The sequence below is a fragment of the Netta rufina genome (genome assembly GCF_964035555.1).
Source record: "Netta rufina genome assembly, chromosome: 16".
Lineage (NCBI taxonomy): Eukaryota > Metazoa > Chordata > Aves > Anseriformes > Anatidae > Netta > Netta rufina.
The window spans coordinates 12,994,258-13,012,376 of NC_140140.1; the positions used below are offsets into that span (position 1 = coordinate 12,994,258).

Sequence of the window (18,119 nt, forward strand, 5' to 3'; positions counted from 1 at the left end):
CAAGTGACCTGGATTGTGCTCAGCATGCAGATGAGCCCTCAGTGCTTGGCACAAAGAAATACTATCATTGTATCTGCAAGGCTAATACTGTATATGGTGCGTTTGCCAATGCTGTTTGTCTCCTGCTGCACAGCAGGGAGTTGGTGGGATGTGGTGCCAGTCCTTCCTGCTCACGTCCACTAAACCAGCTGCCACAAAAGTCCTCTTGTTGGTCCCTTGCTGCATTATGTTCTGTTTTGTACTAAGAAATCCTATCTTGTTTCTGTTATTTAATTCTCTGTTGACCCTTCTTCCAAGCTGCTACCTCTTCCTGTAAAAGGCACTTCTAACTTTTTCACCAAGCCCTGAATCAACTTCCCATTAACCAGCTTAAACCAATTCTTCAGCTAATTCCCATCCTCTGGAATTTAGCTGATGTATGTCTTTGTGGCTCTGTATCAGATGATTGACAGAAGAGCAGACAGATTAGATCTGCCACAAGTGCTTAAATTATTCTTTTCTTTGTAATTTTTTTTCCTTCAAAAGCCCTTCTTAGTTTTTAGGTCAGACTAAAAGCTCAGCACTTATCAAGATCAGCTTTTTTTTTTTTTTTTCCATGAATTAAGTAGAAGTAGCACATTCACCTTCATCTAGCACGAGGACTTGCTAGATTTATTAAAAATACTGGCCACTGGACCTCCAGTGACTTCACTGGGGCTGGGTTTTTAGTCTGCCCCAGCCAGGGCGGAAACTTGTTTCTTCTGTTCCACAGCATCACCACCAGAGCAAACATATAGGAACTATTTCACTTTTCTGGGTTAAGACTATTCAGCGCTACATCCATGCTGTAGTTCCTGCCCTGTGCTACTTAAAATGTCACTTCTGCAAAGAAAGGGAATATCAGAATTATTCTGTATGATCAAAACCCCATCAAGAAAATGTCTCGTATGCTTGGGGGCACGGGGCTGTCTTTTTTTTTTAATAGTGGTAACAATAATAATAATAGTAGGACAACAAACTAAGATGCCCCTGGAGATGCGGTGACAAATTGGAAAGACATGTTGAAATTGAAATTGATTGAATAGTTCAATAAAATCAGCTTAATGCACAAAAGCAAAAAGGTTAGCTACAGAAAAACAAAAAATCAGTAATTTCTTGTCTGCTGGGGCCAATCTCACTGAAGATTGAATTAGTTATAAATTTAAACTAGGTACTTGAGTGTGCCACCTTTATATGCCCACGCTGGAGGCTTTCAGATGAAACTGGATGTGGATGGCAACCGAGTGCCTAAAGGTCTGACAAATCCCAGTCTACTTTCATTTACATGTTTTCCTGTTTGACACAACTTTACATGCCAGCCAAGATCTTTCTCTCTGTCAGACCACACTTCTGCTCTAAATAGGATAGTTGTGTCTTCAGCTGAGAAAAATCAGAGCACCTTTGGTGAAGTTTGCATCAGGACTTTAGCTCTGGCTTGGTCCCTGATTGCTGCAGCTGCCTCCAACCCTGAACACCTGTCTCAAACTTCTCTACTCCCAAAACGATCCCAAAATGATCCTGTCCATGCATTTGCTATCTGCTATAATTCCTCACATTTTCTCATCTGCCTCTGTGCTTTCTTTCACATATGCAGCATTCCTGTGTTTTCCTTCCCTCTTCCCACCCACGTGAACCAGCTCTTTGTGGCTGGTACCTTACTAAATTCTGGGCATTTTCATTTTTGGGTTTGTATTATCTGATAGATACAATCTCTTTTTTAAATTTCTTTAATGTAGTGTTCTGAATTTGTTCTGGATTTTTTATTAACACTGTGCTATGATGCTCGGTAAACTGCATTTTGTTAAATAAAAAACCCGATTGTAAATCTGAGATTAATAAGACAGAGTCTCTGAGTACACACACATGCAAGCATGTCATCAGAGTGCGTATAATTTAATATCTGTACATGGAGCACAATGGCGAGGCTAACAGAACTCTTAAATGAGACTTTCTAGTCCCTTTCCCCCTCATGTATGAGAGGATTCTTTTTTTTTTTTTTTTCCCGGGGGAAGCTTTGGTTAAGGGCCAAACGAAGCCAACTAGAAAAGAGCTGAAGGCAGCGGGAGGCTTGTAGCCCAGGTCCCAATACAAGTCAGTTCTGTGCAGACCACATGCGACCTTACCCAAGGTCTGCAGTTCATTCTCGGAGCTCAGAAGAAAGTTTGCCTGGCAGTGGCAGGGTTTCAGGACCGCTTTTGGCACAGAATTCGAGCTGCCTCGGCTCCCACAGCCCTGCTCTGCTGCTGGACCTGGCCATGCGACCTCAGTCTGCAGACAGCAGAAAACTGAAAACTGCAAGGTTAAAAAAGAAGAGCCCCCACTGCTGGAGGCTGTTTCCTTGCCCTCTTTGATGGGAAGAAGGAAAGTGTGTGGGTTTTTTTCATGTGGAGGTTGTGGAAGTACTGGAGCTTTTAAAATGCTGGGCGACAGCTATGCCATCAGATAGGAAACGCCACGTTACACGGCTCCGTCTCACTGCAGCCAGGAATATTAGAGGTGGCTTTGCCATTTAAATGTACTATTGAATTGTGGTCTCTAATGTGGGCCTCCGACCTGGTTTTCTAATTTCTGTGGAATCTGATTGCCACTATTTTTTAACTATCTTTCCCCTTTCTATGATTTAAACCTAATTTGGCTTGCAAGCATTGGGCCGGTTTGGGAATACTTCTGTCAGTCTCCTAAATTGTCTGTAAGAGGGAAGGAAGGCAGGGCAAAATATGAAATAGAAATTATGTTCATTAATAAGGACATTTCAGCCTTACGATTACTCGGTGCTTTGCAAATGGAGCAATGAATGGCAACTTTTTTGCGGGAGGAAAAACAAGGGCTAACAATAGTTTCTCCCTCATGTTTTATTAGACAAGGTAGCAAGAGATAATGAAAGTACATTTCCATAATATATTCCAGTCGCAAGGTGCTGATGGATCCTTATGTGCGATGTCTTGTCAATTTAGCAGATTAATATCTGTCAATTAAATGAGCTGGAATCAAGATAAAGCTAAAAAATTCAGATCTCTGTTATTCTAGCAATTCAGAAGAATTCAAGAATTAAAGCAGTTACAGCAGTTCAAGAGTGTCTGTATGGGAGTAAACAGACCTAACTGACCTAATTCTCACCCTTTGAAGTTTCAAAGGACATCTGACATTTTACACAAGCCTGCAACATCTGCGAAGGAAAAGGGCAGCCCTCAAGTAGCTGAACCGGACTCCAACAGCAGGAAGCAATCCAGCACACGGCTGCTCTGGGCAGGTCTCTCCTCCCACCAAAGTCCCTCCACTTGGCTTTGCGAAAAGCTTTTCCTGCATAACATTGTGCCTCCATCTCATCTTCACACCCCTTGGGCTCTCCATTGCTCCACCAGGGCAGCTTGATCCCCATGTCCCAACTCACAGCCGTAATTACACCATAGGCATCCAAAGCAAATCCTGCAGCATCTCCAACTTGTCCCCTCAAAACTTATCCACTCTGCGAGCACACAAGTTGTAGGGTTTACCAAGAGCAAGGTCCTGGGGGGGTAGGGGGGTTTAGTTTTCCTCTCAGCCACACGGATTTGGGCTGGATCCCTCCCTGGTCCTCTGCACATCTCTCCAGCTGCCTACAGAGAACAGGAGCTTTGCCGCCATATCTGCCTGTAAGAGCAATGAAGCTGGTGAAAGGATTACAAAACAAGACTTATGAGGAGCAATGAGGGATTTGGGCTGTTTAGTCTAAAGAAGAGGAGGCTGAGGGGAGATCTCATTGCTCTCTACAACTACCTGAAAGGAGGGTGCAGCGAGGAGGGTGTTGGTCTCATTTCTCAGGTGATATTCACAAATAAAGAGTCATTGCAGGGAGATGTACAAACATGCAAGATCAGGTGCTGCTCTCCTATTTTATTTTATTCAGGTTTGTTTTCCTATTGTGTTAACATACAGTCTAAGTGTCTTCCAGAAGAACTTTTGTGAATGATTTTCATGGCTTGCTCTGTAAGACATTTTCCTTGATAGCACAGAATTCCTCCAAAATTCCTCAGGAATTTAAAATAGTTCTGCTGAACTTTTGTTTATTGTATAGATTTTTTTTTTTTCATACTTAACCTAAATTCTTCTTTTTACCCAGTTTGTGTTAAGGATTGAAACAGGGAGGATATCTTAAGTGTTGCTTTGTGGGCCTCAAACTGTTGGCAGAACCACCTGGAGTGCCACCAGGCAATGTTGCTCTCAGCTTGGGGGGTATAATGTTTTGGTGATGTTTTCAGTGAAAACACATCAGCCAAGTTTTTACTGGTTTTCAAAAGACACAAACTAATGTTGCTGAAAATGATTAAAAATTAACAAAAACATCTGTTTGAACCTATGATTTCTGTATTTAAGATTTTTATTTTCCCATAAAATTGGTGATAACCTCCAATCTATGCAAAAATCCATTCAAAAATATGATAGGAAATTTTATGTCTTCTTACTAACATTTTGAGTCCAACTAACTTCATAATAACTGCACTTGTGTATGGAAAATAAACCCAGGCATTTTACATGCTGTATTTTTGTTTCTCTTCTTTTATTTTGCTCCAGAAAGTTCAGCAGTATATAGTCATTGTTCAAGCCACAGATATGGAAGGAAATCTTAACTATGGTCTCTCAAACACGGCAACTGCAATCATTACGGTGACAGATGTGAATGACAACCCACCCGAATTCACTACGAGCACTGTAAGTATCAATATATCAGCACAGCAATGCGTGGACACACAGCGTGTTTAGAATTCATGGATTTATGTATCAGTCATCTCCCTTTGCTGGTCTGGCAGACGGGAGGAACTTGATAGATCTGTGGGACAAAGATTTTCGGGGGCAAAAAAAAAAGGGGGGGAAAAAAGGAAAAGGAAAAAAAAGAATGATCTATGAGCTAGCAAAACTATTTGGCAACCAATTTCACTGAGGTACTAAAGGAGCTGAAATAATGTGGCAAACAGACTATGTCTGATTGCACCGAAGAGGATACAGTTGTTTCACAGCAATTGGCTGTAGATGTCTCAGAGTTATTATTACTTATAAGTGAAATCCTGAGCAGTAAGAGATATTTTGGGTTTAGTAGCTTGGATACGATTTCAAAGAAGCAGTAAATACTCTAAATGGTAACAGTTATTTGGTAAAATTTGTATTACACTGATAGCTCTAACAGATGTGTTTGTGTGTGCCAGCAGTAAACGCACAGACATACTTCAGTACATCTGGTTTTAATCAGTGTAAGATCTTACTTAAATTAGTACAGTATTTCTCTGTCTCAATCTTACGTGCTCCAAGTCTTTATTATTTGGGAGGAAGTGGAAAAGATAAAGAGATTGCAAATGACAAATTATTAGAGTTGGTTAAGATAAAAACAAAAAGGCAGAAGGAGAAATGATGTGGTCTGGTTCTTTCCAGTCTTCATAATCCGTAGAGATAGACACCCAAAACATGGATAGTAACCACAAAGGACCATAGAGGTCTACATGCTAATAAAAGAGAAATCATTGTGTAACCACTGTCTATATTCATATCAGGGACAACCAGAAGTGGTAAATGATGTATCTCAAACAGATACCAGATTGCTAAAAATACAGGCAGTCAAAACTGCATTGTGCTTATGTCACTGAATATCATTTAAGGAATGCATTTATTATTTATATTGTTATGAATTTTCATTCCATTTTACAGGACATGCAAATATTTATTCACATAGTGTCAGAGTTTCCCCTTATTTATACCCATAGAAACTATGAATATGCAGCAGAACTCAAGGAAGTCATGCAAAAGCCCACTTGATGCCACCATGGACCCAGATGGGCTCCATGCCAGCTGTGGGATCCTTTCCTCCCATCACCTGAGCTCTTGGTCACATTGTGCTCAGTTCCTGAGCAGTGACAGCATTTTTTTGACTAGGACAAAGATTCTCAGAAGAAGAGTGGCACTAAATTCCTCCTGAATGAGAGAGAAATGGGCACCCTACACATTTTCAGGTCTGGCCCTCAGCCTCCAGTCTCTTGCTGTTGCAGCGGGTAGAGCTTGGGTTTTACAACAGCACATGTGCTTCCTATCTGTTGCGGTGAATATACTGAGCTTTGTATTGTGAAGCTGTCATTACATATCTCCTTACATATGATACATATGGTTGTGGAGAGCTGTAAAAATGCGATGCAGATCTTGAGCCATGTGGCCCCTTCTCCTGCCAGTATGGGATTGTTTTCCCTGGAAACTTTTGTAGTGGCTGGTCTTACACAATTTGGCATCTCCCAGGCAATGGGACTTTCTACCACAACAGTACTTGTGCATGCTAATCTTGGGTGGGGGGCTTATTCTGCCAGGTAAATATCTCTTTAACCTTCATTTGAGTGAAAAAGGAATGACATCTAGTGGCCACATCATTTAAGCACAGGTTGTTCTGGATGACCCAGGTTGCCTGATCCTTAGCTCCAAATGAAAAGTAGGAAGCGAAGTCTCTGGTAGTGCCTTCTGCAGGGCAGCATCCCTTCAGGTAGTGATCCACATCTGAAGGGGATGTATTTTGAAGTCTCTCCAAAATGTTTTCCAAAGCTGAATCAGATGGAAGGTTAAGATAACAAAAATTTGCTTTCAGGTGAATTCTAAGTATTTAATGTTTCAGTGTTTGTAAGGCCTAGGAGGAATAAAAGTCATCAAGAGAATTACCCATAGGATTGTGTTAAATGGATCAAAAAATGTTACTCTTCCTCTAAGCAGGGCTGATGTGTACCATTATTTCTCTAATTTTAATCACTAAAGAAATAGTTCTGCAGAGGCCAAAGGGCTTTATACAATAGCACAAGGGACTTGATAAAGATTTGAAAACCAAGTGTGCCTTGCAATAATGTTTTCTGATTCTATGGAAACAAATATCTTTGATATACTCCCAGGTATAGTCAGGATGAATTTCATGTGAGTATGAAAGTGTAATACGATTTTTCCCTGACTGGCATAGAGAAAAGCATGAGGCTAATCAGTTTCTTTAAACCTAAGCTGAATCTCTTTGCTGTCCTCAAATAGTCTGATCTGCATTTTAACACCTCTAAAAAAAAAAGGCAAAATCTCTTTCCAGAAAATTTACAGCTCTCAGAGGATAAGAAAGCCCATGGTGTCTTTTAAAACCAGAGATTGTTTGGAGAGATACGGTATATTTTTATTTAAAATACTTCTGTATTGAGATGCTGTTGTAAAAACAAAATAGGCTGAATAACTGAAATAATGGTTTGCTCTTGGAAAGTTGCCAGATGAAAGGAACTGGAGCAACTATATTCAGCTCTGAAGCACACAAAGGCCAACCCTATAGCGCTCCTAAATTACCTGCCATTCAGCCAGGGTGGTTTTAGACTTAATCGTTTCTGGATAAGAATGTTGCTCGGGAGGACGCTGCTCCATGCTGGTGTCACAGCTCATGTGTTCAGCCGCAGGAATTAATGTTGCTGTGTAAAACTTAACAATGGGACCGGAAAGGGAAAAAACGGCCCCTGTGATGGTCAAGAAATTTGGATCACATTGGTCGTCAGGCACGGCTGAGGAGGCTGCATGCACAGACCAGGTGGAAGGCCAGACACAAGAGTATGAGTGCCAGCATCACATGTCCACGGGAGGGTATGGGCTGCCCAGGTGCTTTGTTTAACAGCCATCCAAAATACTAAGCAGGCAGTGATCACGATGTAGTGCTAGAGGATAAGTCAGAAACGAGTAATAAAATCACACAAGATCCTTAAACGTTTGAATTAAAGATAGTCAGATAAAACTCTGAAATGATTGTTTGCTTACATGAAAGTGGATCGATCTATTTTTCATATCCTTTCGTACATTACCTGAAAGGCCAGGGGAAGAAGAATCTTCACCTTCTCACACAAAGGATTCTGAAGTTATAAGATGGGAAAAAATCACAATCTGTAAAGGGAATAATTCTGAGTTGAAGTCTGCTGCTAACGCTAAGCCCAGTCCCCATCAGTGGAGTCACGACCAGTTCTGGCCATCATGACCTGGCCTACCAGCATCAAAGCAGGAGGCACTGGGGCACGGCAAGGATGAGGTGACCTCCCCTAGTCCTTTACAGCTCTGATTTTTGTGATGGTGAATGCATCCTCAATTTGCTTTGCTACTTGACCATGCTGAGAAGCATCAGAGAGCAGCTAACGGGGGGAAATGTCTCGTGAGATATTGCCACAGAGTGGGAAACAGATCTGTGCCAGAAGAGTGGAGCATCCTATGGTGCTGTAAACATCATAGACAGCTATTTTGGGCAATTTTAATGATTTAGTGCAGGACAGTGACCCAGGGAATGCTCTTCTGGCTAGCTAAGGGACTTCAGCAGCCGGCTCTTTGTGTTGTGTTCTTCATGTGACTTTGCTGCTTGCAAAAATAAATGGATGGAGTTGATTTTTCCCTCTGCCAAAGAGCAGTGACATTAATTCTCCACGGTGTGCCCAACCAGCCTGCGCCCCCAGGCTCTGGGTGGAACGCCTTGCAAAAGTTTCACCTCCCGTGACCAAGTTTTCCTTTTGGAGTGTTTCACTGCACTCATTCATTCTTGTGGCATTTTTGATGGGTTTGCACCTCCCAGATCATCAGTGGTATAAAATAGTAAAATTTTAATTGGTCTGCATTGCAAAGACCTTGTAGCAAGTTTCACTGGGAAACTTGCTCCCTAACTGCTACACGATAAAGATACCGGTATCAGCATGCCCTCTGCTATCCAGAGTCTCTGCTACTCATAGCAGGGTCATGTCCTCTGACACTTCTTGATGTAGAAATTCCTCTGCCTCCCTTCAAATATTTATCTCCTGTGTGCAGGCGAGTTGCGCTTTCTTCACATTAATATAGATCCATGGCTGAGCCTCTGGCCAGATGCTAGTCTCAGATACAGAGAAGGCACAGTGAAATTAGTGTTGGTGTTTCAAAGATTAAACATCAGCTGAGACAGAACAATGCTGGATAGTCTCAGGTGAGATTTTATGCAAGGGAGAGGCATTTTTTGGCTCATGGAAGGAATACCTTTAATGTCAATGAAATCTTTAGCTCCTCTCAAGCAGGATGCCCTTTCCAGTCTGACCCATCATACCATTAATAGCCATCCAAGGGTTTCCACTTTATCTGAGGAAATGCATAATCAGAGGGGAGGAGAAGTAAAAGGAATCCATGCCTACACTTGACTCTTACAAAGTCTATTTTTATCGTATTCAATCAGGAACAATCAGGCGCAGAGAGGAGACGCAGATGAATTTGCATGATCAGACTTCTGTGTCTTAAATGTTAATTAAAAGTTATTTTAAATTTGCCTACTGTGCAGAACTTGTTTTTATAGTAGCCCGTGTAAGGGAAATATTATTTCATAGGGCTGAAGTGCTCGTGATTAGTTGAGCTTGTGGATTCTTGGAAGAACCTGGCTGGCAATCAACCTCTCCTTTAAAAAAAAAAAAAAAAAATAGAAAAGAAAAAAAAAAAAAGGAAAGAAAGGGGAAAAAAGAATCTGGGCTATTCAAGTTCTTTAAGCTCCTGAGCCTTAGGAGGTCTTATTTAAAGCTACTTTAAAATTTGCCCTTTGGCACTGCTTTGAGAATCTTCTCTTGCGAGGCTGAACCCAGTGGAGCATATTTTAAAGCATCCTCTCTAGGACTGCCTTCACTGCCACGCCACCTCTCAGGCTTATCTCCCATTAAGAACAGCTCTGAAGGTTTAGGACCGGACTGTCAGGCAGTGGTGAGTCTTGTGGCCTGGGCAGGCAGTCTGGTCAAAGGCTGGGCGTGAAAGCAGAAGAGCCAGTACAGAATAACTCAGTGCTCAGAGAGATGCTCATCTCCTAACAGAAAGGGCCGTGTCGCTGGGTAAGGTTAATCTGTTTGCAAAGTGGATTTGGCTTATCAGTGGAGGAACAAACACTCGTTGCAAGTGCATCACGAAATGCAGTCTTTGCCAGTTTTTAACGGAGCTATTTAATTACCAAGTGTCAGATCAGGCTGATCTCAGAGGTGGTAACCCGGCTCACCCAGGACGGGATCAGTCAGCAGTGAGCTTGGTGCTTCATGAGCAAAACGACAAAGAGAGAGTCCCAAGTTAAAAGGGCTTCTGTTATTGGCAGTGCGCTGCCAAAAATTTCTGACCTCTGTCTCTGCAGGTATTTTGGCTCCTCAGAGCACTGTGGAAAATGTTAATGAGCCCACTCTGGGAAGTGCTTTGAAATTTGAAAGTGAAGCGGGATCTCAGGACATCATAGGTGCACTAACATAGTCCTTTACTGTAAATAGTTCTTCTTTCTCCCATTTCGATGTTTCCTTCCCATTTTCTTCCATTTCCACCCTGATACACCAGTGGACAGTATTTTGTGATGATAAACAAGCCACGCTCCTCAAGACCCATTTTACATCACAGCTTTCCATTCCCGTGGTTATCGCAGCAACCCTGCTGTGCACCAGATTCTGCTCAGATTTCTTTCTTTTGACCAGATTTGTATATCATAATTCAGATGAGATTTTCAGTGTCTTAAACAAGAGTTCTGCTCTGCAAACTTGCCAAAATTCTGGAAAAGCAAACAAAAGCAAGCCAAAATCTCATTCCTTCCTCTATGTGTATTTCTTCTCATGTTAACACTAAAGACAAAATAAAACCATGCATCAACCAGAGAAAGAGCAACACTGTCCAATATTGCAGAAAATGCTGACTTGAGCTGTAAAAACGTGATGACTTCTTTTCAAGTGGCAAAGAATTGAGAAAATGCTTCACCTGGTCTCCAGCTCCCTGAGTTGAATCCTGCTGAGCTCTGTCTCTAACAGTGACTTCAGAAATAGCAAGTGCCAGAGAAACCCCTCAGTTTTTCATTCAGGCTAAAAAATATTGATTTTCAAATGGCTACAGTGCAAAAATGCAAATAGCCCTAGTTTGGAGAAATAATATGAAACGGCCACAGGAAACCAGAACAGGAAGCCGAGTAAGCCTGCTAGTGGTTTGGGGTTTCCTAAGCACATTTATAGCCAGATGTACCAGGAAGCATTCAGTACATGTGAGCATTATGAGAAATCCCTTTTACATGCATGCTAGTGTTTCACAAATTAATCTTATGCTGTGAAGGGAGAATCCAGCAGGAACGGGATTTCAGTAGGTTCCCACGGAAAGAAGAACAGACCAGGATGGTCCAAAATGGACCAAGCAGCATCCTAAAGAGAGGTCTTAACATACCCGATGCAGGGAAAATCAGTGGACTCGGGCAGTTAACTACCTCCCACAGCCTGGGAACATGTCCAGATCTGGAAAAGATCAAAGGTTTCAATCCTGAGCACCACACACCAATTTCCCAGCACAAGGACTAATGCTGCTGGTGTGGCAGGGACCCAGTGCCTCTGCCCCTTCAGCTCACGCAGTGCTTGTCATTACACCTGTGCCATTCGGTGACATTTGAATATAGATTAGCCTGCACGCCACAGTATTTTAAAATCATCAAAATGCCCATGGCATAATTTAGAGGCATTTGTCACAAGAGCCAGAAATCAAGGTGAACAGCACAGGTCATGGCTGGCAAGGGGAAAGACCTAATACCACAGTGAGAAAATTTAACAGGACTGTGTTGTTTTACAGCTAAAAGGAGTTCAGTATGGTCCTGCAGACAGGATTTATTGTTAAAAATCAATTGTGCTTTCATGGAAAATCCCAGGTGACTGCCGTTTGCTTGCTATTTTCCAATCAAAACGAAGCTCAGCCAAACTACACAGTAAAGCTTGGGCTGTTATAGAACTGTCATCTTCTAACTGAAATAAATTATTATATTCAAGTGAATCCAATATGCCCAGTAGCATTTGAGTACATGAGTATCTACCTAATTCTGTGTGCATTTCAATTAAATACATAGTCAGTGAAGTCTAAAAACTACAAATCAGTTTGCTTCTCCTAAATAAGAATTCGGTGTTCATAAATTGAAATGGGCTTTCTGCCTCTCATTACATTTCGAGTCCTGATGAAAGCCATTGCTTACTGTCATAAAACAATGAATTAGAATAAGGATGTTGGGTCAAGAGGTAGCAGTAACAAACAGAAAAACAAAAATTGTTCTTTCTTCCTGTCTGATTCTATGATTTTATGATTCTTGTCTCAGCCTTACCCAGGACTCACTACGCTAACGTCTGGAGGCTTCACTGCCACAGACAGGCAGCTTAGCCTTGGTCAGGAAAGCAGTAACGCTGTGGTGAAAATTGCTGACAGCATGACCTGCTTTTTGAATCAACCAGCCTTGGGATATGAGTCCCAACCTAACCGCAAAGCCTTCCCATCAGCGCCCAGGAGCTGTGATGGCCACACAGTTTTCACTCTGATAAGGACCGAAGGAGAGCCTCACCTCAGGGTGCAGGTTTTACAGCTTGGCACAGTTCCTTGGGGTGGTGTCAGGAAACCTGGTAGTTTGTCCTGTTGAAACCTCACCCCTCGTTCTTGCTCAGATTTCTGCACAGGTGCAAGCTGGGGCTGCTGGGGCTGAGCACCCTTGGGTGGGTCCAGGGGTGCTAGGGCAGAGGGCTTCTGGTGCCTTCTACCCTCTTGAGGTTCCTGGAGGCCTTTTCAGTGCCTTGCTCTGGAAAACAAACCATGCCGCATACCCCCTTGTGGATACTCAACTTCTGCTCTTTATTTTCTCACCTTTCATCTATAATGAAAGTCAGTTCTCACTTTATGAGAAAACAGTAATTCCCCGTGTCTTAATGAAAAGAGCATCAGCCTCTTCAGTGATTTCATCAGCGTAGCATATGACAGAAGGGATTGAAATAATGTTAAGACTACTTAGGGTAGTCTACAGGATGGATAGATAGGTACAAAGATGTACGTATACAAATACACAGTGATAAATATACACATAGCTAGGTTCAAAGCATAGATAGACACTGATATAATGTGAACAGTCATCAATGAAACCCAAGTCCCTGCTCCCAAATAAATTGCAGTTATGTGAATTATTCCATTACATTGTGGGGGTATATATGCATTTATTAAAAGAACGTGGTCTCCTTGATAGAAGTCTCTAACTAATAGACGCCATTAATCAAAACATAAATTTACAATGGCATTTGTTTTGTTTATTTCCTTTCAGTACATTCATTTTCAAATTATCACCAGATTAATCATCTACAGTACTTGAAACCAACTGCCATTTGGTGAAACAGTTCTGGTTCCTCTCCATTACACTGAGCATTAGTTCTTAAGGCATAGTTCAAGGCTCTGTTTAGCCTGATTCTGTCCTGAATCTGACTGAAATAAGATAGATTCTTCCTTGTAAATGGGTCAGTCACACAGAAAAAAACATCCAATGTAATCTTAAGATTGAAAAAAAAAAAAAAATGAAGAAAGAAAGAAAGAAAAAGGAAAAAGAAAAAAGAATATAATTTTATTTCTCTTCATTGATACCTGCCTGGTGGTTAAAAGAAGGATTAAAATGAGGTCATTAAACTTTCCTTGGAGACAAGCCCCAGACCTCAGTGGTAATATGATTAATCAAATATAAAAGTGAAGCTACCCTGAATGAATAACTCATTTTTATAAAATATCTAATTACTGAAATGTCGTCTGCTGCAGAAAAAGGGGGGGAAATTAATTGCAATAACAATTCAAGAAGATAAAGTTTTTCTGAATTAGGTCTACACAAGAAGCTAAATTGAGTTGATTAAGTAATTTTGGTTTCAGGAACACCCTTGATGGAAGTTAGTAGTAATGAATTTTTCAGACCTTGGAGTTTAAATTGCCAACGACCAGTGAGTTAAAAAATGGGGACGATAGTTTCATTACAGATTTCAATTTTCTGTCAAAAAAAAAAAAAAAAAGGGAATATTAAAAAAACGCTCTATTGGTCTCTCTCAAATTGGACACATGTACTGCTTGGTGTAAAATCAAGAATAATGCCACCTCTGCTCTCTGTACAAGAGAGCACAATCTCAGCCAATTACAGCTACAGCAGCACCAGGGGGCTGAGCCCACGGCGCTGCTCATTTTTTGCTCCCCAGCACGTAAGTGGTCAAAATCCAGAAATTACGGCACAGTCTCTGTGCCTACATACCTCGTAAATATATTCCCACCTGTAATGTATGGCTCTGCACTCTCCTTTCCTTGTGGTTCTTGTAGGAAGCTGTTGTTAATGGGAAGAGCAGCACATGCATATCCATCAGCAGCAGCATGGTAATATGTAATAATTTGTTTGGATGTTTGAGCCTCCTGCCTGCTGTTTTGCTGCTTCGTATGGTCAGGTTAATGTTGTCAAAACACAGGCAGGAGCTGTACGCTGGCAACAGCACCCCCAACCATGCGGTGTGACACCACACATCAGTTCTCCCTTCCCGTCACCCATCTGTCATGAGCCCCTTCATTTGCAGCACCTGGCAGAGCTGTATCTCCTGGTGGGGTGTCTCATTCTGCCGTCACTTCTCCCCTCCTTCTCCCTCCCTGTTTAATGTGTGTGGGGTCTGGAGCAGAAAGGTGGAGACCGCACCCCCAGGCCATGCTTTCTGTACCAGGCATTACGTGCATGACATAATCCACAGAATCAAGCGACATCTCTGCAGAAAATCACCCACCCTTCCTGCTCTGTGCTGTGCTGTGATGGAAATCCCTGTGTTCTCCACTGCCTGGTAGGTACACGTTGATTAGAGACCATTCCCGTGCATCAGTCAAGCTAAACCTCAAGGAGAAAATCAGACGTTAATGCTCCCATATCTACCCGTACCAGCAATTTTTTTTCTCTAAAATCTATCTGAAACATCTTTCTCAGATCGGAAGGATCTTTCGTAGACTCTGTACCTCTTTCTGCTTTTGGATGAATACCCAAATCCTAATTCTCTTCCTGAGCCCATCCCTGGAATCAGAGGGCACAATTTGGCTGCCCGAGTGCAGCCAGCCAGCTCCAGGGGTCCTGGTCAGGCAGGACGTGCAGCCAGCCCTGCCAGGTACACCTCCGTGTCTGCCAGGTGTCCCAGGCAAATACCCATTGGAAATGGATTATTTCATTATCTTAAAAGCACACACCGTCGCAGGCACTGATGCAGGTCTGAGAAATTTAAACGTGTTTTGTAACTCTGTCATTGCAAGGAGCTGAAATAAATCCCCTTCTGGAGTTGCTAACTTGTTTGGGTCGGCAGGTTTTTAATTCCTCAGTGTTCTGTTGCCTTAAAAACAGTTGCTTCCAAGGGGTGTCATTTTAAGAGGATATGTATCTGGAATTTCATTAAGCACGTTTTGGTTCTGAAATCTTTAGTGACATACAAAAAAAAAAAAAGAAAAAAAAAAAAAAAAGAGAGAGATTTAGCACAGGATTTGGCAGTGCTGTGAGTTTTCTCTTATCAAATATTTCTAACTGTCCAGGATGCCTTAACACTTTCCAGCCGTAGAAGAAAGGGTCAGAACACAGACTGCAGCGAGAATTAAAAACAGAGAGGAAGTTTGAAAGATTTCCCACAGTTTTTTGAGCATCATGGAGTTTTTCAAACTGTTCCTGCTTTGTGCAGGAATGTTTTAATTGCCAAAAAAATAACAGAGAAGAAACAATGTTTTCCTTCCTAATTTTACAAGGACCCACCACCCTCCCATTTCTCACTGCTTTCCTTTTCTCTGGTACACACACTTTGACTTCCCTGTAGCTCTCCCTTCTTTTCCAGCAAGAAGTCTCTTTCTCATAGCAAGTCTGATGAATTGCACAGCATTTAATTTAGTTTTCATTCTGTGTTCTGAATTACTTTAAGCAGGCGGGCATGCATTTTTCTGTTGTTTCTGCCTGATTTTAGCGACTCGGGGGCTGTGCTGCTGCTGCATCTGTCTGCTCTTGTCTGCAAACTGTGGGGACCCTTCAGCAACCCCTGCAGCACAGAGATGGTGCATTTCAGGGTGTGCTCCGACCTGCTGCCTTCCAGACCACAGGGCTGACCAGAGCATAGCGCATCCTCCCCTCCTGGCCACCTTTCCCTAGAAAGCACGGCACAGGGGTGCAGACGGGGGACCCACAAATCTCCCTGCAAGCAGAAGCTCTCAGCCCTACTGATAGGCAGTGCCTTTACATTTCACTCAGCAGTAATAATATAAAGACCATCATGGCATCAGCTGAGGAAGTCACAACTTTAAACCAGAGTAGTAGCACTTCTAAAATAAAACCCATTCTTCCATGCCTGTCTCCTACAAGGATGCTGTGTCTGATCAGGAACCTTGTTTATGACCAGCTCTTGTGGGTTTTGCAGCACCTGATTGTGGAGTTCAACACTAGTCATTAAAAAGTAAAAATAAAAAAAAATAAAAAAATTAAAAAATCCTTGGTATGCTAATTCTGAGACTAATCTGGAAACAACAGAGATTTCAATTGTAACGCGGAGAAGGTTTGAGCTGAAGTCATCATGCAGTCTGGCTGAGCTGTGCTACGCAGGAAACTTGTTAAAAATCTCAATACCAGGATTATGGTGTGCATAAAAAATTCAGTTTCAGTACTCTCAAAATTCTCTCTCTCCCGACTATCCATCTTCAGATCCCAAAGGCACAAGAGCAGCTTTTATATGCCCTAAAATTTGAAAAAATTAAATTTAATTTAAAAAAATTTAAATTAAAAACTCATTATTTTATTATGAAGTGGGCAGTTAATAAGAAAATCCTAAACCAGATTTATCAGCTTAAGGCCTTTCTTTATGAAACTTCATTAAAAGGCCCTGAATTAAAACATTCTCTTCTATACACATTTCACCAAAAAATACAGGTCAGGCCTGTGAAGTACATTTTGCTCACTTAGGAGCTTAATGCTGTCACGCCATTTTTGTCAGTCTGGTTCACATGTAAATTGGGAAAAATGCATTTTCAAGGTTTTGTTCAAAACAGTGCAGTTATTTTCTGCTTTGGGCTTTGAAGAAAGAGAAAGACATTTGAGACCTGACATTTCTACAGATTAAACAATTTCACTTGCTTTTAAGGAAATTTTTTATTTTACAGAACTTACACAGGCAGGAAATTTGGACACAAATGACCATCAGGTCACTTCAGAAGTGTTCATAGTTACATGCCTAACTGCAAGCACAGGGAGTTGAGCACGCTGGCTAGCCCTGTGTGGCTGTAAGTCTCTTCTCATACATCTGAAGTATGTTCAGGTTCCTCCATTGAAGCCAACACGTTGCAGAGACTGGGGAAGAGCAGTGCTGGTTATCCAGCTCATCCCCCACATGGTGCCCACCATTCACAGGGTTCACTGCCAGCCCTCCTATCTTGAAGCTTCTCCATAGCTCAATAGGTATCACAGAGCTATGACACAACACAATGGGGAGACCAAAAGACTGATCTGGGCTGACCGAATGGACTTGTCAAGTAGCACATGATTTCACAATGTTCTCAGGATCCCAACCCAGTGCAGGCACTCCAGCACCAGATTTAGGACTCGTGAGACAAGGGCAACTCACTTAGCCTACAATGCTGTTGCTAAAGGGAAGCATAGGGCTGCCAGCTGTTGTAAAGCACTGATGTATCTGTGCAAAAATGTTTTATTATATGAATGCATGCATTTCTTTAAGAATGCGCCTTTTGTAGGCAGTTCCAGCTGCTTTAAAATCTATGCCTTTATTTAAAAGATAGCATTGCTAATTACACCTGACAATCAAATAGTCTGCAGAAAGGTATCAGCTACCTTTTCTTACTGTTCATTCTGTAGGCAAGAAACAAAGGTATGTTAGGCAAGAAAGCAAATTAAATGTTCAAAGGATTCTTGTCTAAAACTTGAAAATAAAAGGCTGTGCTATCAGATCAGAATTTTAACATATACTGTTTCCATTGGCTCCTGAGATGATAAAATCTTTTATGGTTGAGTATAACCATTGTTAAAGGTCACTGTTGCAAAGGCTACATCATTTAGATGAGTTGAGATCCCATTTTGGATAAATTCACAATTTTTCTTCCTAACAAGGAGATAGTATCAGGATTTGAATGTACAAGAGTGCTGGGTTACAGATTAAAGGCTTTTGTGTTCTGGAAACCACACTATGCCAGATTTCATGAGTTTCAGTGAGACATGCAAGTCCCCAAAGTCAAGTAGGTTGATTAAAGTGGTTCTTTATAGCCTTTGAAATACAGATAAAGTACAACTTTCCTACACGGGGTTAATGTACTTT

General features: G+C 41.7%; 1 protein-coding gene across 1 annotated transcript in view; it reads left to right on the forward strand.

Moving 5' to 3' along the window:
* Positions 1-18,119, forward strand: part of CDH4 (cadherin 4) — a 453,649-nt gene that overhangs the window by 407,881 nt on the left and 27,649 nt on the right. The window contains exon 8 of the mRNA XM_084296942.1: positions 4,570-4,707. Coding sequence (XP_084153068.1) covers positions 4,570-4,707 — 138 coding nt within the window. The remainder of the gene's footprint in view (positions 1-4,569; positions 4,708-18,119) is intronic.